Source organism: Sabethes cyaneus, chromosome 1, assembly GCF_943734655.1.
Source record: "Sabethes cyaneus chromosome 1, idSabCyanKW18_F2, whole genome shotgun sequence".
Lineage (NCBI taxonomy): Eukaryota > Metazoa > Arthropoda > Insecta > Diptera > Culicidae > Sabethes > Sabethes cyaneus.
Window position 1 is genome coordinate 166486313 of NC_071353.1, and position 27679 is coordinate 166513991.

A 27679-nucleotide genomic window follows, 5' to 3' on the forward strand; every position below is an offset into this window, starting at 1 on the left:
GCGATTCCCGTGCCGAGTTATAGCTATCCCGAACAAACAAGACACATCACTTATGGTTCTTACAAAACATTAAAAGTACCTTTTTCGCTAACCGGTTTCGGGTTTGATCCAACCCATCTACGGAGCGGTGGTCGACTGCATACGTACCTTGTGATTTGCTGTCTGCTACAGGTTCAGTTTCGTCAGTTGGAAGAGAGGCGATGAGATGAGCGCCTCATCTTCATTCATCAAAAGCCGATCTGCGGTGCTGAAGTACATTCAAATGAGAGGATTTTCTCAGTTTAAGGTTCGGGGCCCCAACAGTCCCATTTGAAGCTGAATTTTCAATCATCAAATCGGTTGAATTCACAAATCATGGGGCCCCAGAAATCGAACATCGTAGAAAGAAGTTAACTGAAATAAAAATTTTGGTAAATCTCATTTTGTGTAACGAAATTTTTACTGGGGCCCACCGGGCATTTGCCCGGTTGCCCGGTGGGCCAGTCTGCCCCTGCAACTAGCTCAAATAGTTAAATTTTTAACAGATGCTAATTCGGCTTCTAACGCCACCATCAAAGCTGTCTTTTAAAACGATGTGAAAGTACTTTAGTGCATGAAGTACCGGTGAAAAACAGTTTTAAAGCATCGATTTATCTATATTCTTTCATTATTGAACCATAATATTCTAGAAAAACATGCCTTATTGCGTCTGGTTATTAAAATACGAACTTAGTGTTTTGATCTTAGTTCGTACTACAAATGATCCTGGTTCGTACTATCAGCTGCAGCTAGTCACCGTTAGAGGCGCTGCGCGTTTTTACCTTTTAACCACACCTGCCACGCAGAACTCACATCAGATTGTACAAAAAGCACCATAATTAGGCCAAAAAAAATAAAATCATATCAATTGGGTGAATTAGAGTCGCCCAAGCCCAAAAAAAATGTGCGCATTGAAGTTTTGAATGGGAAAACTTGGTTTCCGGTTTCTGAAACCTTTAGAAGAGTTTTTTGACATTAAAAGTGCAATATAATGCATTGATGTGTTTTGCAAAATTTTAGAGCATGTTACTACACGAAATTTGACTGAAGACAGTAGCCTTCTATCAGCGAAGATAGAAAAATCCTATTCCTTATACATACAACAATGTATAATTTCAAAAAGTTGTCTTATATCGAAACATGATTTTTTCAAAAAAAAATTGCATTGGCAGTTGCCAATCTAGCTCTGTGTTGTGTGTTTACGTTTTTGAACTATTTGTTATTGTTTGAACTATTAACTTTTTGCAATTTTTAAGATTATTTTTAAATAATGAACATCTTCATGGCCGCTTTTGGAATGGAAAATTGGCCCTGGTATCGTTATCAATTATGTCAAAGGAATTTGTCTTATATCGAGGCAAAAATTGTTTTATATCGAATTGTCTTATACAGTGTTGGGCACCGCTAATTCGCTAACCGACCAATCGAGAAACGCTAGTTATACTTTATAATTTATACTCAGACTAGTCGAATTGTTGCTGGTCCATGATTCCAAATCAAGTGCCGCTGTTTATTTTAAAATTGATAAACTGTAAAGCATTTTATCCATTACTAGCTGACCCGACAAACTCCGTATTGCCACAAATTAACCTGTGTTGTAGATAAATCATGAATCTCGGATGATCTTTGTCACAATCTCGAGTTTTGCAAGTTTCTGAGGTGTTCAACCTTAGATGATTCATTTTGGCAGTTACGTAACTATGAATGCATCCCAAATGCAATTCAAATGTAGGCCAATAAGCATTTAAGTCGCCTTAAACGCTATTTAAATGCTATTTTGGCAAAATATATAGCTACTTTACTGATAACCTTCTTATAGTGCTGACAATGCTAATTTACAGCTAATTACCGACACGAAGAATTTGAATACAATTTTGGAAGCCAATTTACAGCTGTCAAAAAGCTAATATACAACAACGTGCAGTATAAAATGCCAGATACGCTGATTTGATGCTTATGTTAATGCTTATTAGTTACCAGGAATGGGTAGTTTAATATACAAATGTGCAATTTTTCCTCACAGCAAAGTAGAAGACAACTCCCCTGTCCCCTCATTGCATAGCCAGAAAGCGGATAGTAATATTCGCCATGATTGTACAGCATTTCGCCGAATATCATTTTGCGAAAAACCTTAAGCGGAATGTACCATTTCACGGAAAACTTTTTTGTGGAAAGTACTATTTCGCGATCATCTCCTTACTCGCTGTCGCTCGTTCCAGGAAACCCAGGTAGACCTAGGAAAACAAATAAACCTAGACAGTAGTGATTTCTGCGGGGAGTTGCCTCCCCCCAGTAGGCGGCGCTTCCGACGGCGTGTCGCCGGCAACACTCGCGGCCGTCTCGTCCTGAATGATCTAGTGTTACTATAGATAGTTTTTGTGGTCTTGTTATTGATTAATGTTTTATGGAAGAGTCTCGAATTTCTCGAGTTGGATTAGTTTTTGAGTTTCGCAAAAATTTCTGTTTTATTTGTATGAGAGTCCATATCCCCCTACCACAGGGGTGAGAGGTCTCTAACTATCATAAAATAAATTCAAGACTCAAAAATCTCCTACATGCTAAATTTGGTTCCATTTGCTTGATTAGTACTCAAATTATAAGGAAATTTGTATTTCATTTGTATGGGAGCCCACCCTCTTAAAAGGGAAAGGGGTCGTAATACACCACAGAAAAAAAATTCTGCCATCTAAAACTCTCACATGCCAAATTTGGTTCCATTTGCTTGATTAGTTCTAAAGTTATGAGCAAATGTGTATTTCGTTTGAATAGGAGCCCCCCCCCCTCCTAAAAAGGTAAGAAGTCCTAATTCATCATGGGAAAAATGGTTGCCTCCAAAAACACCCACATGCCAAATATAGTTCCATTTGCTTGATTAGTTCTCGAATTATGAGGAAATTTGTATTTCATTTGTGTAGAAGCCCCCCCTCTTGAAGTGTGGAAGGATCCTAATTCACCGTAGAAAATATTTTTGCCTCCAAAAACCTCCACATGTCGAATTTGGTTCTATTTACTTAATTAGTTCTCGAGTTATGGGGAAATTTGTATTTCATTTGTATTGGAGCCCCCCCTCCTAATGTGGGAAGAGGTCCTAATTCATCACAGAAAAAATTCTTGCCTCCAAAAACACCTACACGCCAAATTTGGTTCCATTTGCTGGATTAGTTCTCGAGTTATGAGGAAATTTGTATTTCGTTTGTATAGGACCCCCCCTCCTAAAGTGGGGAGGGGTCCCAATTCATCATTGAAAAAAAAATTGTCTCCAAAAACACACACATGCCAAATTTGGTTCAATTCGCTTGATTAGTTCTCGAGTTATGAGAAAATTTGTATATCATTTGTACAGGAGCCCCTCCTCTTAAAGTGGGGAGGGGTCCTAATTCACCATAGAAAATTTTCTTGCTCTCGAAAACCTTCACATGCCAAATTTGGTTGCATTTGCTTGATTAGTTCTCGAGTTATGAGGAAATTTGTATGGAAGTCCCCCCTCTTAAAGGGGAGAGGAGTTATAATTCCTCTTATAAAGAGGGGAGGGGTCTCAATTCACCATAGAATAAATTCTTGTCACCAAAAAAACACCCACATGCCAAATGTTGTTCTATTTGCTTGATTAGTTCTCGAGTTAGGAGGAAATTTGTATTTCATTTGTACAGGAGCCCCCCCTCTTAAAGTGGGGAGGGGTCCTAATTCACCGTAGAAAATTTTCTTGCCCTCGAAAACCTTCACATGCCAAAGTTGGTTCCATTTGCTTGATTAGTTCTCGAGTTATGAGGAAATTTGTATGGAAGCCCCCCCTCTTAAAGGGGAGAGGAGTTACAATTCCCCTTATAAAGAGGGAGGGGTCTCAATTTACCATAGAATAAATTCTTGTCACCGAAAACACCCACATGCCAAATTTGGTTCTATTTGCTTGATTAGTTCTCGAGTTATGAGGAAATTTGTATTTCATTTGTATAGGAGCCCCCCCTCCTAAAGTGGGGAGAGGTTCTTATTCATCATAGAAAACATTCTTGCCTCCAAAAACACCTACATGCCAAATTTGGTTCCATTTGCTTGATTAGTTCTCGAGTTATGAGGAAATTGGTATTTCATTTGTACAGGAGCCCCCCCTCTTAAAGTGAGGAGGGGTCCTAATTCAACATAGAAAATTTTCTTGCCCTCGAAAACCTTCACATGCCAAATTTGGTTCCATTTGCTTGATTAGTTCTTGAATTATGAGGAAATTTGTATGGAAACCCCCCCTCTTAAAGGGGAGAGGAGTTATAATTCCCCTTATAAAGAGGGGAGGGGTCTCAAATTACCCTAGAATAAATTCTTGTCACCGAAAACACCCACATGCCAAATTTGGTTCTTTTTGCTTGATTAGTTCTCGAGTTATGCAGAAATTTGTGTTTCATTTGTATGGGAGCCCCCCCTCTTAGTGGGGGAAGGGGTCTCTAACCATCACTAAAACCTTTCCTGGCCCCAAAAACCTCTACATGCAAATTTTCACGCCGATTGGTTCAGTAGTTTTTGATTCTATAAGGAACACAAGACAGATAGACAGACAGAAATCCTTCTTTATAGGTATAGATTGATGCCGAAGCATGTAACGGTGATCGTTCATCTAGGTCATCACATGCAAATTAATCCATGTTACGTTATATCATACCTAGATGAAAAAGCAAAGCCTAGGGCCTACATTCCATTATCGAAACTTGACCTTTTGTTTTTATATGACGGATTTCGCAGTCAGCTGTTAGAGTGCAGGACAATTGCAGGGCCAGTTGCTACGATCCTATTGACTCTAACAGCCTCTCCCAGTCGAGATTCGAACATACGACGACTGACGACTTACCAACGCGGTTAATCTACGGAAACTGCACTTCATTGCCTAGTGACGCTGATTGAAAAGCCGCTCCAATACCAAGAGGCGGCACTTTGTTCTTTTCTTGACATTGAAGGCGCTTTCGACATCACGTCCTTCGCTTCAATTAATACGGCTCTCCTTAACAAAGGAACTGACTAGCTGACGATAGGCTGAATTCAAGCAATGCCGTCAAGCAGGGAAATCACAGGAGGAGGAGGAGTTCTCTCCCCCTTGCTTTATTCACTGGTGGTCGACGCACTCTTGCACAAGCTATCAGAGCATGGATATGAGGTCATTGCGTACGCCGACGACGTAGTACTTGTTGCCAGAGGTAAATTGGACGCAGTGCTGTTTAGTCGTATGCAAGGAGCTTAATATAAGTACCACTAAAACAGTCGTTCGTGATGCCATTTACTAGGTCGAGGAGGCATACTCTGAATCTTCATACACTGTATGTCGTCAGACTAAGTTAAACATCTGGATATTATCTTGGATCATAAACAGTTCAGTTTAAAACTGAACTCACCTAGATTATGCTGTCAAGAAAGGAATTTCAGCCATCTGGGCATGCAGTTCATTGTTTGGCAAGATCAGCTCAGTTGAGTTACTCGACAAAATCGTGCCGTATGTGACTAATACCCAATGTCGACCAGTCGAGCAAAGTGACTTACATAATAGGTCCCATAATACCCATGAAAATAAATACGGCGAAATGTTCGTCAAACCTATCGCGATTGGACATAAACGGAAATATCACTCGGTTTTGAGGAATAATTAATTTGACAATGTACACTGAAGGGGGAACAACTTCACTCAATAAATATTATCACTTCGAAAAGATAAGATAAACAAAAATAATATATCTTAGCATCCAGGGCCAATTTTATTGGTTCATTAAATTGAAGAAATTCGTTCTGGTTCGCACGTTTATTTTTGTGAAGATTCAAGACTGTCCGAAAACTAATTTTCATTTCAAACAGCAACAAGTAAGCAATCAATCACTATTTCAAAACTATTCTGGTTATGCAGTATTTCAAAATTATTGCAGAATCGCTGAAAGATGAGTAATAGCAAATTGCCAAGACCGACAAGACGACCAGGAACTACCGTCGGTTTGAAGGGACTCTTATACGAGACAAAACTACTCGTGCTTGTTTTGCATCGCGCCATGACGCTCAAGCTAGAGTCTTTCTTCATGGCGACAAACGTGGACAACATAGGGGCTCTTGACGATTTGGTGTTTATTGAAAACACCGTGCCTCGACGAGGCTTTTTCTTGCAAGCCAAACACGGTGAAAAAGAATTTGCCGCCGATGCCCTACTGAGTCCGAAAAGTGATTTCAGCCTATCCAAATATATGGATAGTTACCAAAAAATAAAAGAACAGTATAAGAGTATGGAAATTACCTGCGTGCTGTACACTAACCGTGTTGAGCAAAAAGATGGCATTAAAAAAATAAATGAGACGAAATTGCCGACGATTCGATCAGAAAATTCAGCACGTGGATCCTGCAACGTGGATGACTTCATTTCTACTAGCTTTGGTGGAAAAAAGTTTCAACTGAATCAAGCAGTGTATCTCGACGGTTTAGTTGAAACGGCCGCTGAACCGCGGGTTCGATATCTGGCACACAGACTGGTCGAGCTAAGTGAAAAAGATAGTATTATGGCAGACGAAGACATCAGCAGTAATCGATTCATATTAGCGGAAGAGGTAATTGATGTTAATACAAAGCTGATCAAACCAGATTTTTTTGAGAAAACGGGAACCTTGTGGTGTGTGCTTAGAGAATCTATGAAGAAAAAGGCTTTGCAAAAGCCGTGCTTGGATTTGGAGCCACAGAAAAAGATTGAGTTGATTGAAGCCATAGTTGAAGGGCCAACAATTCAGAATATAAGTGAGGTTATAGTAATAGATTTGAAGTATAATTCGAATAAGGAACGGCTGGAGCTAGTGAATAAAGCTTCTAAATGGCCTGAAGAATTCAGAAACGATGTGAAGACTATAGAACGCCGTTTAGAAACTTTGCATGTTCCAAAGGATACAATTGATTCAGCTATAAATTTGGCAGGAGAGAAGCGGTTGCAATCTCTTAAGTTCGAACATTTCGGTGTTACTTTCGTTGGTGTAAGGGACGAAGCGTATGAAAGACTAGAACTTTTAGTAGAAATGTTCGTGAAAGCAATCGATAGTGCCAAAAATGGCAAGGTACAAATAGAAGAACTGTTGTGTGGTGTTGGCTTAGATGAAGTCACTAAGTTTGTAGGTAGTTTACTTCTTCTGGATAGGCATAGTCAAACGTATAAGTTGAATATTCATTCGGAAAAGTGGAAACCGCTTATCGAGCGTCTGCTTTCAAAGTGGACAGCGGAAGAGTTGAACGAAATTCGGTTTGTAAACAATGTGCCCGGTTTTCCGTTAATTAGCGAAAGGGATAAGGAATTCGCTGGAGAGTTTCTCAACAAATTTTGGCTCTACGTTGGTCAACCTAAAGAAAATGACTTAGAAACGGAACTGAAACACGAATTAGCTAAGCAACCTAGCGAGTTCAGTAACAGTTTCTCTCAGCAGCAGATTGGGGATTATGTTTTTGAATACGTGCATAAAAAAATTCTAGACTGGTATATATACCCAACGACCCAGGATGGCCCTGAAAGCGAATGGTTGACCGAAAAATGTAGTTATTTTAATGAAGCAAAAGAAAATCTTAACAAAGTTCCAACACGGACCTTTCTAAACTGGGTTTTCAAAAAGCAAATGAAAATGTTTAATTCCTTAGTATTTTCAGCTGATGCTTTGAAGGTTTTAAAGTTGGATGAGCCTTCTAAAGGTGTGCTAAATATTGTGACCGATCATATTTTACTCACCAGTTTGAAACTGCTGCAATATTATGAAAAAGAAAGCAGCTGCTTTTTCATTGATTGGAATGATGTCATCAACCAAAATTGCAAGAATAAATTAGAAGAGGAACTTCAAGATGTTAAACCAATGATTGTGGTTGTCGTTAATGTTTCAGATAAATTAGAAGTGAATTGTTCAAAAGTAGAAAAGTGCATTTTAGTTAGCAAAAGTGTAATTCGAAACATTACTAACTCTATCACTGACGAATTACACGGTTTAACTGACCTAACGCCTGAGACGCAGGAACATGTTTTGAAAAGTAAGACTGTAAATTTTCAGGGTAAAATAATTTCCCTAGAGCATTTGATATCAACACAATCGCTTAAACGTGCGATCGATTCAACAACACTTTTTCTTTTATTAACCAAGGGAGAAATAAAACTAGGCAAAACACCAGCAACTTTTATTTATCAAGAAATCGAAGAATATTATGTGGAACGTACTTTATTGCGGCAAACAATAGTTCAAAGTTTGGAGGGCAACACAAACTTTTTCGTTGCTGAATCTAGTAATATTGAGTACAGTGAACTCTCGGAAAACTGCGACATAGTAACGATTTCCAACAGCGATGACGTGTTTCAGATCTTAATTGATAGATTCAATAATCGAAACATACACTGGCTGAGGGCTTTAAGTGGAAAAGTGCTTTGGCAAAAAACGCACGGCAATTTAGACAAAATTCGTGACATTTCTTCAGCAACACTAAATTATCATCCAGAGAACAACGAATTAGATCCAATAGTATTGATAGCCGCTGAACCCGGCATGGGGAAGTCCACATTGTTCACCTCTTTAGCAAGAAGAATGAAAGAGAAAAACCCCACGCATTGGGTAGCGAATATTTGCTTTCATCAGCATTCAGAAATTTTCTCTCGGTGGAAAAAAAACTTAAATGTCGAACAAACAAGCGAGATAATACAACAATTTTTGTACGACAACTTGCGATTCCATCAATATGAGAACAAACTGGTTGGACCGGCTCTGCTGGAAAAAATGTTATTCTACCACTTGTTTAATGAAAAAAAGATGATAATATTCCTTGATGGATATGACGAGATCAGTCCCGACTATGAAGAACAAGCATGGCTATTGTTAAATGCACTTAAACAGGTGAATATAGCAAGTTTGTGGATTTCGACTCGACCGAATCTTCAATGCAAGTTGGAGGATAAATTAGGTACGCTATCCTTGAAGTTAAAACCATTTGAAGAATGCCACCAAAAAGAATTTCTACGAAATTACTGGAAAAGACGTATAAACATGGCACTAAACGCTGATCGTTTGATTGTGTTTAGTGAAGAAGTTTTATCACAGTTTTCCCGTACAATCAACGATGAGGAGGCAAAGTTTGTAGGGGTTCCGTTGCAGCTGAGGATGCTTGCAGAGGTTTTTGCAGAGCTGTGTGGGAGATTTTGCAAACCAAGCGCTGAGGTTTTATCAGAGATATTTAAAATAAAAGAAATGAACTTGATTGATTTATATGAGGAATTTTTCAAAATCAAATTTAGAGTGATCTTAAATCAAGAGAAAGAATGCATAGAACTTGCATCGATAAACATAGGGGACATGCTTGAAGCGTTAGAATTGGTGCGGATTCAAGATCACCAAATATTGGCAGTTATTGCATTGCTCGATGAAGAAATATGTGAAAAAATTCTCACAACGAAAGAATTATCGCAAGCCATGAAATTGCTGGCGAAGGTATCTGATTCTAAAGAAAAGACCGGTATTGTGTATCGAATTGAAAACAGTAAGCCAATATTCGTTCATCAAACATTTGCTGAATTCTTTCTCGTTGACTATTTTTGGACAAAAGTGGAGATATATGATTCATTTCTGTTTGACATAATATTAGAAGAATTTATGCGTAACGAGAGAATACAAGTTTGTCGCTTTCTACAGCAGAAAGCTGCCAAAGAAATAACCAATACGGAATCTTTACTTCGCATTTGTAGGATTATAGTTCGCCAGAGTGTAAATCACCGATGGAACAATGCTGTGGAAATACTGCTTGGAATAGTTAATTTATATATTAGTTCGCCGAACACAAAAAACTCCGTCTTATGTCTAGGTTTTGAAGATCTGACATCCGATGACCGTAAATTTTTGTTTTGTACTTCCGTAAAAATGAACTATTTACCTTTGGTAAAATATTTAAAGCAGGCAATCAAATCATGGAAGGCCAATGATGTTTACCGCTACAGTATCCACTCGAAACATTTCAAAGATCTAACAGCTTTACATATTGCAGCGATAGCAGGTCATATCGGAATGGTGGAGCATTTCGTTGACGCAGGAACAAATATTAATGCCGAAGATAAGCAGGGAACGACTGCGCTAAATTTTGCATCACAATATGGTCATTCATCTATCGTAAACTATTTACTGACAAAAACTGTACGTATCGATACTGCTACACAGAGTGGGTGGACAGCATTACATCATGCTGCAGAGTTCGGCTATATTGACATCATTAAACAGTTGATCACATCAGGAGCAAACGTTGATGCTACGAATAGATTTGGACAAAATGCATTGTCGATTTCATCTCTCAACGGCCATTCAGATGCTGTGGAATATCTACTACCAAAAACTACTAACATTAACGCAGTGGATTTATTTCAATACACTGTACTGCATTTAGCATCAATGAAAGGCCACATTGGCATCATTAAACAGTTGATTGCAGCTGGAGCGGACGTCGATATTACGAGTGGAAATGGACGAAATGCATTGTTGATTTCATCTTACGAAGGCCATTCGGATGTTGTGGAATATCTTCTACCAAAAACTACTAATATTAACGCAGTGGATTCACAACAATACACTGCACTGCATTTAGCATCAGTGAAAGGCCACATTGGCATCATTAAACAGTTGGTTGCAGCAGGAGCGGACGTCGATGTTACGAATCAAATTGGACGAAATGCATTGTTGATTTCATCTTACGAAGGCCATCCGGATGCTGTGGAATATCTACTACCAAAAACTACTAACATTAACGCAGTGGATTCATATCAAAACACTGCACTGCTTTTGGCATCAATGGAAGGCCACATAGACATCATTAAACAGTTGGTTGCAGCAGGAGCGGACGTCGATGTTACGAATGAAATTGGACGAAATGCATTGATGATTTCATCCGAAAAAGGCCATCTGGATGCTGTGGAATATCTACTACCAAAAACTACTAACATTAACGCACTAGATTCACAACAATACACTGCACTGCATTTAGCATCAGTGAAAGGTCACATTGGCATCATTAAACAGTTGGTTGCAGCAGGAGCGGACGTCGATGTTACGAATGAAATTGGACGAAATGCATTGTTGACTTCATCTTGTGAAGGCGATGCAGATGCTGTGGAATATCTACTACCAAAAACTACTAACATTAACGCACTAGATTCACAACAATACACTGCACTGCATTTAGCATCAGTGAAAGGCCACATTGGCATCATTAAACAGTTGGTTGCAGCAGGAGCGGACGTCGATGTTACGAATGAAATTGGACGAAATGCATTGATGATTTCATCCGAAAAAGGCCATCTGGATGCTGTGGAATATCTACTACCAAAAACTACTAACATTAACGCAGTGGATTCATATCAAAACACTGCACTGCTTTTGGCATCAATGGAAGGCCACATAGACATCATTAAACAGTTGGTTGCAGCAGGAGCGGACGTCGATGTTACGAATGAAATTGGACGAAATGCATTGATGATTTCATCCGAAAAAGGCCATCTGGATGCTGTGGAATATCTACTACCAAAAACTACTAACATTAACGCACTAGATTCACAACAATACATTGCACTGCATTTAGCATCAGTGAAAGGTCACATTGGCATCATTAAACAGTTGGTTGCAGCAGGAGCGGACGTCGATGTTACGAATGAATTCGGACGAAATGCATTGTTGATTTCATCTTACGAAGGCCATCCGGATGCTGTGGAATATCTACTACCAAAAACTACTAACATTAACGCACTAGATTCACAACAATACACTGCACTGCTTTTGGCATCAATGGAAGGCCACATAGACATCATTAAACAGTTGGTTGCAGCAGGAGCGGACGTCGATGTTACGAATGAAATTGGACGAAATGCATTGATGATTTCATCCGAAAAAGGCCATCTGGATGCTGTGGAATATCTACTACCAAAAACTACTAACATTAACGCACTAGATTCACAACAATCCACTGCACTGCATTTAGCATCAGTGAAAGGCAACATTGGCATCATTAAACAGTTGGTTAGAGCAGGAGCGGACGTCGATGTTACGAATGAATTCGGACGAAATGCATTGTTGATTTCATCTTACGAAGGCCATCTGGATGCTGTGAAATATCTACTACCAAAAACTACTAACATTAACGCACTAGATTCACAACAATCCACTGCACTGCATTTAGCATCAGTGAAAGGCAACATTGGCATCATTAAACAGTTGGTTAGAGCAGGAGCGGACGTCGCACTATGGGGCAGAACCCGAAAAAGCTCGAACGACACCTCAAAATTTTTATTTGAGTTATTCTATCAAACTTAATATTCTACGTATAGTAGACACATAATCTATAAGAAATATACATAAATTGTTTTAATAAGTAGTTTTTCAATAGGCATTAAAGAAGGTGAAACACAAAATTTTAAATTTTTTTTGGAAAATGAAAAAATAAATATCATTTAATCTTGTAGTATCTGGCTACCATGCTGCTTAAAATTCTAAACTTTTAAAGGACAATTCTCATTAAAGGGATTATAAACTAATAGTTTAGGTGATATTAAGACAGATTTTTTACTACTAGGCTTTGTTCTGACGAAGTGTTTTAGAACAAAATATTTGTTATTTTTGTCAATTTTCAATAGCGTGTAGAAAATGTTTTCCACAGATTTCCGCTCTGACATTACCATGAAATCAACATTCAGGGTGTTAACTAGTAACAAGCAAAAAATTAACTGCTACTAGTTGCGATGTTCGGAGATATTCAAGTTTTTCGAATGCATGTTTTCCGGCATTTTAGGCTACAAATTAGTAAATGCGCGCGCCAGTGCGAAGTTCATTCCTGCTGTACGTTAAATAGTCATGCTTGTATATGTAAGACATAGCATTATTATCGTTATGAGATACATCGGAGTCGATAAGGGGAATTCAGGACATTGTAAAGGCGGCTACTTAACAGCTTTTTCCCAATTAGCTCTGTTTCAAGTCAAGTTGGCAGTAGAATATGTTCGATTGGACTTTCAGCTCGATTCAACTAGCCTCCATTTTGTTTATTCAGAGTCGAACATGTTGATACGTGTTTGCAGGATAAACAGATTGCTATACTCTTTCTGTTACTCGTTATTTTTTGTGCCTTCTGCCAGGATTTGGCTGAGGCCGATGACAGCCTATCTCGCCACTCATATCCTTTTGCTGCGTATGGTCAAACTAATGAATTAAAAAAATTACATGAATGCACTAAAGCAGATAGTAGGGTAAGTTAACCTATATAGTAAACCCTCTACCTGTAATGGACACTCGGATAAAATTTCGGTATTTATTAGCTTATACTTCTTATTTCTGAGGATATATAACATGAAACAGACCGAACTAAACATAACACACATTTGAGTTGATAAAATTTTAGCTGCATTTCATTATTAATGCTTTAAAATTGACGTTTTCAACAAGTGGGTCCATTATATACAATGCAAAAAATGTCGCCATCACCGGACTCTCTCCATGCAAAATACACTAAAATTCCTATAATGGACCCGGTCGTTATTCTATTGTAAACCGCAAGGGTCCATAAAATGAAAATGGACATTCCAATCTGTTTTAAAAAATCTGTAAAATATAGATTTGCATCAGAAATTGATATATTTAGGCTTATTCGAAAGTTACTAATATTGTAAGTGCCATTGGTTGGGTGTTTAGCGCAACGAGTTCAAAATAATGTATAGAAAGGTCCACAAATGGTTGATTTACCCTATACCAGAATAATAATACTAAATTACTCTTGATATACAGATTGTGATAATTTGTATAGGAGGTTGTCAGACTACCAATTTCGACTACTTAAAAAATGTGTTTGAGTATTTAAAATATTTATAACTTGATTCCCGTAAGTCCTACAATTTTGGTATGTTCAGTAACTTTACGTAACTTTATAGGACAAACAACTTTTCTGAAGACAATATTTCTAAAGTCATTATTTAAAAAGTTAGATCTCAACGCCATCTATAGGAATAAAAATACAACTACTTAAAATTTACAGAAAGATGCGCAATTTTATTACAAACAATGTTGCTGAAGACAATAAAGCTTTACGAAGCATATGAAAGAAGTTATGAGGTTTTGTCCGAGCGCCGGATCAATCTGCCCCACTGTGCGTCGATGTTACGAATGAATTCGGACGAAATGCATTGTTGATTTCATCTTACGAAGGCCATCCGGATGCTGTGGAATATCTACTACCAAAAACTACTAACATTAACGCAGTGGATTCACAAAAAACACTGCACTGTATTTAGCATCATTGAAAGGCCACATTGGCATCATTAAACAGTTGGTTGCAGCAGGAGCGGACGTCGATGCTACGAATGAATTCGGACGAAATGCATTGTTGACTTCATCTTATGAAGGCCATGCAGATGCTGTGGAATATCTACTACCAAAAACTTCTAACATTAACGCAGTGGATTCACATCAATACACTGCACTGCATTTAGCATCAATGAAAGGTCACATTGATATCATTAAACTGTTGATTGCAGCAGGAGTAGACGTCGACGCTACAGATGAATTTGGGCGAAATGCATTGATGATTTCATCTGAAAATGGCCATCTGGATGCTGTGAAATTTCTACTATCAAAAACTGCGAACGTTAATGCTAAGAATTCAAAAGGGAATACAGCGCTATATTTGGCAGCGATCAGAGGCCACTTAGACACCATTAAACTATTGGTAGCGGCAGGAGCGAACGTCGACACTACAAATAAAATTGGGCGAAATGCATTGATGATTTCATCCGAAAAAGGCCATCTGGATGCTGTGCAATATCTACTACCAAAAACTGCCAACCTTAACGCAATGGATTCACAAGACAGCGCAGTGGCGAGCCACACAGGCATCATAATACTTTTTCTTCTTCTTTTTATCCTGTCTTTCCTTTTTTCCTTGTGGTTAACCAAAGTGTATTGAAATACTAACGGTATATGAGCATCGAGGTTAGCATTATTGTGATTCGATAGTGCGTGCATTTCGGTAATACGAACGCTAAACGATGCTAATGTGTACGTACTATCGAGGTATACCTGTACTATATTTTTGGTGATTCAACCGCATACAAACTTGTGATCGCGTTTAGACATAGGTATGTGACATTATTTCTGACCAATGTAATTTAAAAACGGCGAGGTAAAGTTCGAATAAGTTTCCAATTTTTATGCAACTCTAGCGATTTAGCGATTAGCGGTTTATTTTTAGAGACTGTGACTGTGAACTTTGCATCAACTTAATTTCGATTCAACTCTTTCGTGACAAATTTGGATGGCCCTAATAAAGACTATTCGATTTGGAAATGCTTGGAGATGGTGTCTGAGGTTTCTTCAATACAAAACAAACAAATGAGCAAGCCTAATTCATTTCCCGATTTGTAAAGTTCGTCTTTAACGAAAAATTTGAATAGGTCCGATAAGGATTGATTGACTATACCATGTGATAACAGGACATAACAAAGATTATGTATGTAGAGCAAACTGGAAGGAGGTTAGACATCCGAATAGCGGAACATAAAACTGACTCCAAAAAATCTGAAGCAAGAACAGGTTTAACCTTATACAATCTTTTACTTTACTATTACTTAAGCCAAACACGGGTTTTCGAGAAAATAGAAAATAGATGATGAGGTAGAGAATATACGCGTTAGTGGAAGTTTGTGCTAACCGGAGAAAATTGTCTAACGTATACTGAATTGTTCAATAAATGTGATGTTTTAGACGTAGTCAATGGCCGAAGAGTAGTAGGTCGCAATTTATTTTTTCTATTTCACCGAAAAAATCATCAAACATCTATACCTATAAAAAAGGATTTCTGTCTGTCTGTCTGTCTGGTCCTATGTTCCTTATAGAATCGAAAACTACTGAACCGATCGGCGTGCAAATTTGCATATAGGGGTTTTTGGGGTCAGGAAAGGTTCTTATGATGGTTAGAGACCCCTCCCCCCACTAAGAGGGCGGCTCCCATACAAATGAAACACAAATTTCTGCATAACGCGAGAACTAATCAAACAAATGGAACCATATTTGGCATGTGGGTGTTTTTGGAGGCATAATTTTTTTCTATGGTGAATTAGGACCCCTCCCCACTTTAGGAGAAGGGGGGGGCTCCCATACAAATGAAATACAAATTTCCTCATAACTCCAGAACTAATCAAGCAAATGGAACCAATTTTTTCTTTGGTAAATTGAAACCTCTCCCAACTTTAGGAGGCGGGGGAGGGGCTCCTATACAAATGAAATACAAATTTTCTCATAACTCTAGAAGTTGGGGGAGTTGTTTTCTACTTTACTGTGAGGAAAATTTGTATATTAAAACACTCATGAACTCCTCAGAAACTTGCAAAACTCGAGATTGTGGCAAAGATCATCCTAGATTCACGATTTATGTACAACACAGTTTAATTTGTGGCAATACGAAGTCAGCAGTCAGCTAGTACAATATAAAATTGCCCAGTGACTAACTCCAATAATAGAACATCTTCGAAGTCCGCCTCACTTTTCAAGTTATGCCATTTCATAACTTACGTAGTCGTACGTTCTTACCGATTGTTGCTCTAGCTAGTATATAACAAAGGATTAGTCGTAAATCGCCATCAGTTTGAAGCATGAACGTAGCATACAAAGTTGATGGTTCAAAGCCCTCCCAAGGTAAACTTTTAATCGGCACTGTTAAAGTCAAATTTTTTATTTATTTTTTCTTTTAGTTTACGGCAAGAATGGAACATTCTAGATATGGCATGTACCAAAAAAGGTCTACGATATCGTCCCATCTTTTCGTTAGCTGTTTCTTTTGAATCAAAATCGGATCCCGCCGGTGGTAATCTGGTTTAGATATCGTTCTGATTTGATTCTGCACTTCATGCGTCCGGCTGGAAAGATGGAGATCTCCCATTAATTGCATAGCTAAGGTTTTTTTTTCTTAGGGGGGCTTAGACTACTTTGTCCATTAATTGAACTTTCGTAGTATATCCCTGTTTGCTGTACGTGTCAGTCAAACCAAACACCATTATACAAGTGATTGGCCATTTATCGCTACACGTTTCCAGTCAGGTATGATATGGTTGATGACACCAATAACCTTCCCGGGGTTAGCAGACCAAAGCTCACCGGTAGATAAACAACCCTTGTCGAGAAATTTTAATCTGCTTGTATATAACACACCACAACTACATAGCAGATGATCCGAAGATATCATTACCAATGTTTTTAAAATGCCCGACCAATGTTTTTAAAATGCCCACGTCTAAGTTCAAAACAAAAATGTATGTTTAAGTTAAATTCCAAGTGTAAGTCCAAGTTCAAGTCCAGCAGAACAAGCTGACTCAACTTACAACTGACATACGAGATGAAAATGCTATGAAGTGGGAGCCAATATTTATTGGATTTTAGAATTTACTTACTTTACCTTACTTTACTTTAGTGGCAACGGTCCGTTACCGATCCTGCGCCGAACGAGTTATGATCCTCCAGTACCGTCGGTCCTGGGCTGCCGTTCTCCAATCCCCACGAACACCAGCTGAACGCGGATCGTCTTCGACAGTACACACCCACCAGGTGAGAGTCTATGGCCTCTTCCTGGTTCTCTGCTGAAAATAGTTTTGGCTACTCTTTCGTCGGGCATTCTGGCCACGTGTCCAGCCCACCGCAGCCTGCCACATTGCACTACCTTCACTATATCAGCATATTTGTATACTTGGTACAGCTCGTGATTCATGCATCTGCGCCGCACTTCATTTTCCATTTTGCCACCAAGTATAGATCGCAGAATTTTACGCTCAAAAACCCCAAGCAACCGCCGATCAGCTTCCTTTAGCGTCCATAATTCGTGTCCGTAAAGGGCCACCGGGAGGATTAGTGTTCTGTAGAGCGCCAGTTTTGTTCGAATTTGCAAACTGCGGGACTTCAGCTGGCTACGTAATCCGTAGAAAGCCCGATTCGCGGCTGCAACTCGTCGTTTCACTCTGCGGCTTACATCGTTGTCACATCTCACGAGTGTACCAAGGTATATAAATTCCTCCATTACTTCATATCGTTCCCCATCTAATTCCACCTCGGCACCAGCACCACTTGGGCTCCCACGTTCCCTACCAGCAACCATGTACTTCGTTTTGGCGGTGTCAATGGTAAGTCCCAATCTCGCAGCTTCCCTTTTAATGGGCCTGAAGGCCTCTTCCACTACTTTACGGTTGATTCCGATGATATCGACGCCATCCGCAAAACCAAGAAGCATGTGAGATTTCGTGATGATAGTTCCATTCCTTTCCACGTTTGCCCTTCGTAATGCACCTTCCAAGGCAATGTTGAATAGCAGGTTAGAGAGTGCATCCCCTTGCTTCAGTCCATCCAACGTCACGAAAGCAGTTGAGGTCTCACCCGCGTCCAGCGTCGCTCGAATCAGCGTAACTAGTTTCGTCGGAAAACCATGTTCTAGCAATATCTGCCAGAGCTCATTTCGTTTGACTGCGTCGTATGCCGCTTTAAAGTCCACAAACAGATGATGTGCCTGCAAGTTGTACTCTCGGAACTTGTCTAGCAACTGAGGCAGGGTAAACATCTGATCCGTCGTGGAGCGCGACCCTCACGAAAGCCAGCTTGGTACTCGCCGACGAAGGACTCCGCTAACGGTCTCAGTCTGCAGAACAGGATACGGGAAAGCACCTTGTAGGCAGAATTGAGCAATGTAATTCCTCGATAGTTTTTACACTCCAGTCGGTGTCCCTTGAAAATTGGGCAAATAAGGCCATCCAACCGCTCCTCCGGCATTTGTTCTTCCTCCCAGATCCGGACAATGATCCAGTGGATTGCTTCGTACAGCCGCTCGCTCCCTGCTTTTAGAAGTTCAGCCCGGATACCGTCCTTTCCAGCAGCCTTACCGTTTTTCAGCCTACTGATTGCTTTTTTCACCTCCTCCTGTGTTGGTGGTTCCACAGCTTGACCATTGCTTACAATTTCTATCTTATCCCTGCTGATCTCCGCATATACCTCTCCATTCAACAGCGTCTGGAAGTGCTCCTTCCACCTGGCTGCTACTGCCGTTTTGTCGGTAAGCAGGTTGCCAGTACTATCATTGCACATCACAGGCATGGCAAAATTCCTGCATTTCACCGTTTTATAGAAACTCCGTGTGTCGTTGCTGGCGTATCGCTCCACTGCACCGGCGAGCACGTGCTCCTCGTACTCGCGTTTCTTTAGACGATGGATTCTTTTTTCCGCAGCTCTAGTCTCTCTGTATCTCTCTCTGTTTTGACGCGTTGCCGCAGTGCTAGCTGTTACGTTGTCTTACACACGTTGTGCCTACCACCTCTATCGCAGCTGTTTCGATGGCACCATGGATGTTCCTCCACAGCCCATTTATATCTTCTCCTTCTACCTGCTGTTCTGCGATTCGTTGGTCAAGCTTCCTGGCGTACTCCACTGCTTCGCCGTCTGCCGTTAACCGCTGGATGTTGAAACGCAGCGTCCTCTCAGTGCGAGCTTTCGCCGTGTTCGACAGTCTTGCGCGAATCTTACTTACTACGAGATAGTGGTCAGAGTCGATATTTGGTCCCCGAAAAGACCGTTCATCGATAACATCCGAAGAGTGTCGACCGTCACTCAAGACATGAACGATCTGAGAGTTAGAGTCTCTATTTGGATGCCTCCAGGTATGTTTCCGAATATTCAAACGTGGAAAGTAGGTGCTACAGATGGCCATTCCTCTGGCCGCGGCAAAATTTATGAGTCTCAGACCGTTATCATTGCTCTACAGATGAAGACTATGTCTTCCAATAACTGGACGGATGAATTCCTCCCTCCCGCTCTGCGCACGTCGTGTTTTGGGCACTCTCCACAGGTCCTCTCAAGCCTGTCGTAAAACTTGTTCTTATAAGTTGATTAGGCTGTAGTTGAAGAATTTGCCCCCAATCCTCAACACGCATATACGGTCAGCTACGGGCCTCCACCGGATAACTCGCTGCTTTTGTTTTCCCGACACTACGAAACCGACTCCATGTTCTGCTTTTTTGCCGCCTCTGCAGTAGATGTGGTACTTGAAAGCAGTGACTGCAATAGGGTCTACTGCACGGAACTCTCTTTCTTCGGAATTTGGCCACCGAACTTCCTGAATAGCAGCGATCTCCACTCCGAGTTGATGCAGCTCTCGAGCAAGCAAGCCAGCCCGTGCCGGTTCATGGAGAGTTCGGACATTCCAGGTACCAAGTTTCCAGTCGTTATCCCTTAATCGTTTCCTTGTCCCTTGCCGTGTCCTATACCGATTGTTCCGTCCTGAATTTCTTTCTTCGTTGTTCGTGGTAATTGAGTTTTCGGTATACTACCTCACCGAGGTCGCGATACCTACATCCCGCTGGTGGGTCTGCCATCTTAGGTATAGCTTGCGGGATACAGCATTTCCTATTCAGCCGCCCATTACGAGACAGACGCTGTGTGAGCCGCCCCTCACCTGGAGAACCGGCGCTCTAGTTCGCACCTCCAAGCTTAGCTGCCTCAGTAAGTACATGAAGCATCTCCTGGTAAGGCCATCGACCGTCATCATTTGACTTAGATCTGCGTGGAGTCGCCAGGTGGGAGCTTGAGAGAGCCAGAGCTATGTTTGACGCTCCTTCCAGGTAACTCTCTCCAATTCATACCCATGATTTTAGAACACATGTTACAAACCTTACCTTACTATTTCGAGTTGCAAATGTCAGCGACCAATAAAACCAGCAGCGCATGACACCAATAGTTCATCACATTCATTGCGTGAACTCTGAGGAGCAATGAGGATGGAATTAAAGTAGTGAACAAAAGTATGAAATCCAATAGAGCGTAGCTAGGTAGCCGGAACGGATCATTCCATGGTAACCTACGGAGGGCAAAGCGGATGAACCTCCGTTGTACCGACTCTATTCGAATGACGCCGTTTTGGTAATACGGGCTCCATACGGGAGCGCAATACTCGAGGTTGGATCAAAGACTGAAAGCAAAACTGATCGAGAATGATCAATGGAGCAGTATTGAGCAAGTATGGGTGTGTATCGAGTTCACTAACTGCAGGTTGTTCCTGTGTGGAATTTACATCCCCCCCGGTCGAGTACGAGACGAAGGTCTGATCGACGTTCACTCCCGCTCGGTTATGTCAGTGATCGACATGGCAACAGCAACCGACGAGCTCATTATTATCGGTGATTTTAACCTACCAGGACTTTTATGGCAACCATCCAGTAATGGTTTTCTCCATCCGGAACCCGATCACTCCATTGTGCACAGTGCAGCATTACGGCTTCTAGACTGGTACAGTTCTGCCATTTTGCGACAGATCAACCACGTGACCAAGGAGAACATTCGCAGTCTGGATCTCTGCTTCACCAGCGCACAGGATGTTGCTCCAGTCGTTCCGCTCGCTCCGTCGCCACTAGTTAAGCAAGTGAGGCATAACCATCCACTAGTGCTTACCCTCAGCAATCACCACTCGAATCTAACAAAAACTATCCCCTCTGTTTCGTGTGACTTTCGAAATGCTGATCACCGAAGCATTGCCGAATTCTTCGCCACTATCAACTGGTTTGATGTTCTCGACGGAAACGATGCCGACAACGCCGCATTGACTCTTTCCCACATAATTGTGCACGCAATCGATCGTCACGTACCCAAGGTGGTACTTTCGTCAAACAGCAAGCCCTGGTTGACCCGCGAGCTTCGCATGTTGAAGACTGAAAAAAGAGCTGCACATCGTATACAAAAGAACCAGTCGGATATGCTTTAGACGACACCTGCAGAGAATCCAGCGCAATCTGAAGGTGAAACCAAAAACGTTCTGGAAGTATGTTAGCGATCAGCGCAAGGAATCAGGCCTTCCATCAACTATGATCCTCAATGGACAGGTTGCTTCGGAGCCCCAGTATGTCTGCCAGCTCTTTGCCGATAAATTCGCCAGAACCTTTTGCGACGAAATCATCCCGGACGACCAAATCTCCCAAGCTGCTTGCAATGTTCCACTAGTGACTATGAATACTCTGTGTACGCTCAACATCGACGAAGAAGTGATCTCTCGAGCCGCATCAACGTTAAAATCATCGACTAAATCCGGCCCAGATGGTATTCCGTCTGTGTTTTTAAAGAAGCACATTGAAGACATTGTTAATCCCTCTCCGACTCGTGTTTGGTCTATCAATCACAAGCGGAGTATTTCCGCTTGCATGAAAAACCGCCCAAATGTTCCCTGTGCATAAAAAAGGGGATCGGAAAGATGTCAACAACTACCGAGGAATTTCGTCATTGTGTGCCATTTCCAAGTTATTTGAGCTTGTAGTCATGACTCCGCTGCTGTCGCACTGTAAACATTACTTGAGTGACGACCAACATGGATTCATTGCAGGCAGATCAACCACTACAAACCTCCTTTGTCTCACAACATATGTTGCCGAAAGTCTAGCGGATCGTGCTCAAACGGATGTCATTTATACTGATTTGTCTGCGGCGTTTGACAAAATCAATCATGCTATTGCGATTGCTAAATTGGAGAGACTCGGTATCAGCGGCAGTATGTTGCATTGGTTCAGTTCGTACCTCGTAGGTCGCCAACTGATTGCGACTGTTGCAGGTTTTGAATCAAATGCGTTTCCGGCCTCATCTGGAATCTCACAAGGTGGTCATTTGGGACCGTTAATCTTCCTATTGTACTTCAATGATGTCAACTATGTACTCAGAGGCCCTCGTTTATCCTTCGCCGACGATTTGAAGATGTACTTGAAGATACGTTCCAAGGACGATGCAATTTGGCTTCAACAAGAGCTTGAGACTTTTACGAATTGGTGCAATCTGAACTGCATGCTCATCAATCCTGAGAAATGTTCCATTATTTCTTTTGCCCGGATCAGAGAACCCGTCATTTTTAACTACAAGCTACGCGGTACAGAAATCCAACGTGTCGACCAGGTAAAGGATCTCGGCGTTATTTTAGATAGCCAGTTATCGTTTAAACGGCATATTTCTTACATTGCGGACAAGGCATCCAGAACATTAGGATTCGTCTTCCGCATCGCTAAGAGCTTCACTGACGTCTATTGCCTCAAGGCATTATACTGTGCACTCGTCCGTTCGACTCATGAGTACGGTTCCGTTGTCTGGCATCCATAGTACCAAAACGGGATGCAAAGGATTGAATCAGTTCAATGCCGCTTCTTACGCTTTGCTCTCCGTCGTCTACCATGGCGAAATCCGTTCCAGTTGCCGAGTTATGAAAGTCGTTGCCGATTAATACATTTGGAGACACTACAGACACGAAGGAACATCGCAAGAGCTCTGTTTGCTGTCGACACGTTGCAGGGAAGAATTGATTGTCCTGCTATTCTTGGGACGATTGATCTAAATGTGCGTCCCAGGGTACTGCGGAACAACTGAATGCTGAGGGTACCTTTTCAACGCACCAACTACGGACGAAACAGCTCATTGACTGGTATGCAGCGATTTTTCAATCGGGTTGCATTCGCTTTTGATTTTAATTTGTCACGTGAAACGGTCCGTCGTAATTTTTCTATGTTTTTTTTTTTTCAACAAATTGCAGCAAATTGTTAGTGTTTATAATTGTAATTTCTTGACTGTGATTATTATTAGATTAAGCTACTTATCCATCATTGGGACTATAGTCTATTGATGTCGACTTAATAAATAAATAAATAAACTCTGAGGAGCAATGAGGATGGAATTAAAGTAGTGAACAAAAGTATGAAATCCAATAGAGCACCAGGGATAGACTGCATTTCAGCCGAAATGCAAATTGTATGCTTTTGAGTTAAATAAAAGTCTTGGTTCTTCCGGTTTAAAATGGTTTTATTTTCACACTACTCTCTCACGATGAGAGCTCGGTCCGCCTGGCGCGATAAAACTCCCCAAGCAGAAATCCCACAAACAGCACACCAATCGTCAGAAACGCGATCCCATACACGGTAAATTGACCACGGACATCCAACGCAAGCCAACCGTCGCTGTCGACGACGGCAATCGTCAGCAGGGTCTGCGAAACCAGTCCAACCAAGGTGTTCACGCCGAAGATCAGCGCAAAACTGTCGTCGCAGATGTGCTTTGCAATTTCCGAACTCACCAACGTGATTGCGAACGAATGCAGTATCCCGAACACGGTGTAACCGGCGTAGGACACCATCAGACTTGAGGTTGCGGTCGCAACTAGCAGACCAGCACCTTCCAGAGCGGCTATCGCTGCCAATCCGAAAAGAGTTGGTTTTACCGTTAGCAAAGCCGGTGGTACAAATCCAGCGAGCAACGCCACTAGCGAACCCATCAACGTAAGAATCGCTTCCACGGCTCCGTTCCACAGAACAGTGTCCGGACCACCGATGGTGGACCACAGAGCCTGCACGTAGGAGGTTATTTGATAATAAAAGCAGACAGCCAACGAGTACCATAGACTGTATCGAATGACCGTAAAGCTACTGTACGCCGCTTTGAAGTGAGACCATAGTAGAGTAATCGCACGGTTACATGTAGATCCGATGTTTGGAGGTTTTTCATTGTTTGGTAACGCTCTTAACTCATCGTCAGCGGTCGGCTCTTGACGGTGGAAGTACAGACTTTTCGGTACCGGAGGCAGCAGGAAGGCCCAAACTGTGGTGGCGATTTGAGCTAAAACAACACTCATCAAAGCAACCGACGCTTATTCAATTAACTGTCAAAACTACTCACCCGCCAACGAGAGATAATGCAACCCAAGATAATCCATCAAGCCATAGTAGATAACAGTCTGCGATGCTGTGGCCGCCAGAAACCGTCCAGCCTGCGTCGCCGAGCGAATATGCGAGGTGACCTTCTGGTAGTGCTTCCGGTCCACCTTTGCGTAGATGTACGTCCAGTAGGCAATGTCAGCCGCCATGTACGTCCCGTAGAACACCTCCAACAGCTGCAGCGCCCTCAGCGAGCTGGTCCACACAAACAAAGACCAAACCGTCGTTCCAGCTAGGCCGCCAGCGATAATCAACGGCTTGTAGCGGAAGTAGTCCGTTATCAGGAAAACCACCACCAGCTGGGCCACGTACGAGTACGTGCCGATGGGAAACACATCCTGCACGACCTGTTCGACGGTAACGTTGTGCCACGGTCCGGTTAGAAATTGAAAGACAAACGGTTCGCTTGGGCGAAATTCCTTCAGAAAGCCGAAAATGCACAGGATAAGTGAAATTAGTTTCCACCTTTCCATCACGACTAGGTTCGTTTGCACTAGCGCACCACACTAAATATGCCGCCACGCACAGCAAGATGATTATCGCCGAGACGATGCCGGCCGCGGCAGAGATAAGTCGACCGAAAATGGACCAACATCGGGCGGTGAAGATGAACACGTGCTGCGCACGACGTTAATCTCAGAAAACCGACGTGCGCACGGAGGGAAGTTGTTTTACCGTCGGCGATCAACGGCGATCGCTTTCGATCGGTAGGTTTTTGTTGGTGTATATGTTGTGTATGTTGCTTACTGTAGCAAGAGATTGGTTAAATCGAATGAACGAGGTAGGTGGGAAAATCAGAAGAAAAAAAAACATAAAAATAGAAGCCGTTTTCTCACCCACCCACTGTAATGTTTCAGTGTTTTTCGTGGTATACGGTGTTGTTTTTGTTCGACTTTGTACGGATAGATTTGATTGGCACTGGACTTGAGTTTCATTTTATGGTTAGCAAGAAGAAAAGTTGTACATTATAGTGATTACCATGGCAACGTTCTGGTCGCATACCCGAATAAAAATGTATAGCGAAGAAACATTGAATTCCACTGTTACAAAACATCGAAAAACCACGTTAAAACAGTGAAAATATTTGTAAAAGTTACTCTGAAGTTACCATGAATATTGCTGTTTTCACAGTAAATTTTAATGTAAACTGCCAATTTTACAGCGAATAAGGGGGTGATTAAGTGCTGTTGCACTAAATTTTTCGGCTTTTTTCCATACAAATAATAACCAAAAACAGTGAAATTTGTTATACAATCGCTGTACAAATAAAATTGTAGGCTTTCGGATTGCTAGGACAAAATAAAACCGGCTGATTAATTACGGTATTTCGTGTTTTTGAAAAGATATGATGACAATGAAGTTGACAGACTTCGAACTATTATGATTTTCGAGCCGCATTCATCGCTCATATTAAGGAGAGTACAAGAGGTCCGTACACCTACTTAAACCTTATTCGTGCCCTCCGTCAATTGTAAAATCTACCGTTATTGTATGCCTGACCTCATTCAAAGTCGAGACATAATACCGCAAATACAAAAGATAGACCTATACTTTCTTCAACAATAATGTAGATAATAATTAACTCTACAGTTGCCCTTTACACTACTTTTTCGAGTTCTGTTTCGTTGAGGCGCTGCAGTCAAATGAGCATCTACTGAGCAAAAAACCGAGAATGAAGCCTGCATAGAACAACGAGGTTGGTCTATTCCATAGAAACGGAGCCTTTCCCCGAACACTCGCGTTGAGAATCGCGGCTGACACGCTGACAGACGAACAGCGTAAGTCGCAAGCGCCTGCATAGTGTTGTCGTCCCGTCAGTAAAACGAGTCAGATTAAACTTCTCGATTGGTGGTTTCTACATTAGACGGAGGAAGAGGCACAATTTGTGACTAAAAATAACTAACCTCAACCAAGGATGGGACCTTCGATAGAGATGATTTCCGGCGGCCATTTGATTCGAAACAATTTGCATTGTTGCCAAATTATATGTAAAATTTTCCCAAGAACGGTACAGTGAAGTTACAGCATAAAGTGTTGTAAACAGTAAAATTCACTGTAATCGTAATGTTTTTACATTAATATTCATTACGCATTTCTATCCGGGCAGTCCCGGATCCTAATCAAAACTGAAGTCTCGTACGAGCACGTAGGTAACAGAATGTTATTAACGAAGTTACTCTTGAAAAGAGGAATCGCATTTTAATGCTAGCAATTCATTCATTCTGGATCATCGTATCAGTTTGATGCGTTCGACGGTGCGACAAACGGAGAACAGATGTCAGCTCAAAGATTTATATCCCTTTTTCTGACAGGTAATAAATATAAACAATAATACCACAGAACAGAAGTGGAAGTTAAAATCCAAACATCTACATGCTACTTTCTGCAGATACTAGCGAACCTGGCGGTGGTGAGTCACTTTTTTCCACGAAAACACCCAAACGCTTACGAATGCACACGAAAGCATATGAAAGCTGCTATGCGATTGGCAGCGAGCGTTCTGCTTATATTGCTATTATTCGCTTTTATACGAAAACCTTCCCAAAGAAAAATAACAAAACAGACTGCCACCAGTTTTGATCGCCGAATCGTTCGGACTTCCACTTCTGTTCTGTGATAATTATTATTGATATCATAAATGTGGAAGGCTGGATGATGGAATGGATTGTCAACCTGAATCCTTAAGGTTTGAAGCAAATATGGCACTTTTCAACTCAAAACAAACAAATCATCATGTGGGTTAAAGTTGGTACAGCGAAATTGATTATTACATGGAAGGATCCTTATGCTGGAAGGCGACTCTTATAACCCCGGAATGCGCACAAGTGCCTCTGCTTGTGGGTCCGCCCAATCCCTTTTGGCCCTTCTGTAACAGCATAAGTGTGAAATTCATTTGATAATCAAATTTGGATCTACTGTAAT

General features: G+C 41.3%; 1 protein-coding gene across 1 annotated transcript; it reads right to left on the minus strand.

Moving 5' to 3' along the window:
- Positions 1-23852: 23852 nt before the first annotated feature.
- LOC128732590 (thiamine transporter 1-like) lies at positions 23853-25230 on the minus strand. Its single transcript, XM_053825872.1, has 2 exons — positions 24720-25230; positions 23853-24659 (listed from the first exon to the last, which is right to left on the minus strand). Exons 1-2 carry the CDS (start codon positions 25228-25230, stop codon positions 23869-23871), a joined length of 1302 nt encoding a protein of 433 aa, XP_053681847.1. The 3' UTR covers positions 23853-23868.
- Between the last annotated feature and the right edge of the window lie 2449 nt (positions 25231-27679).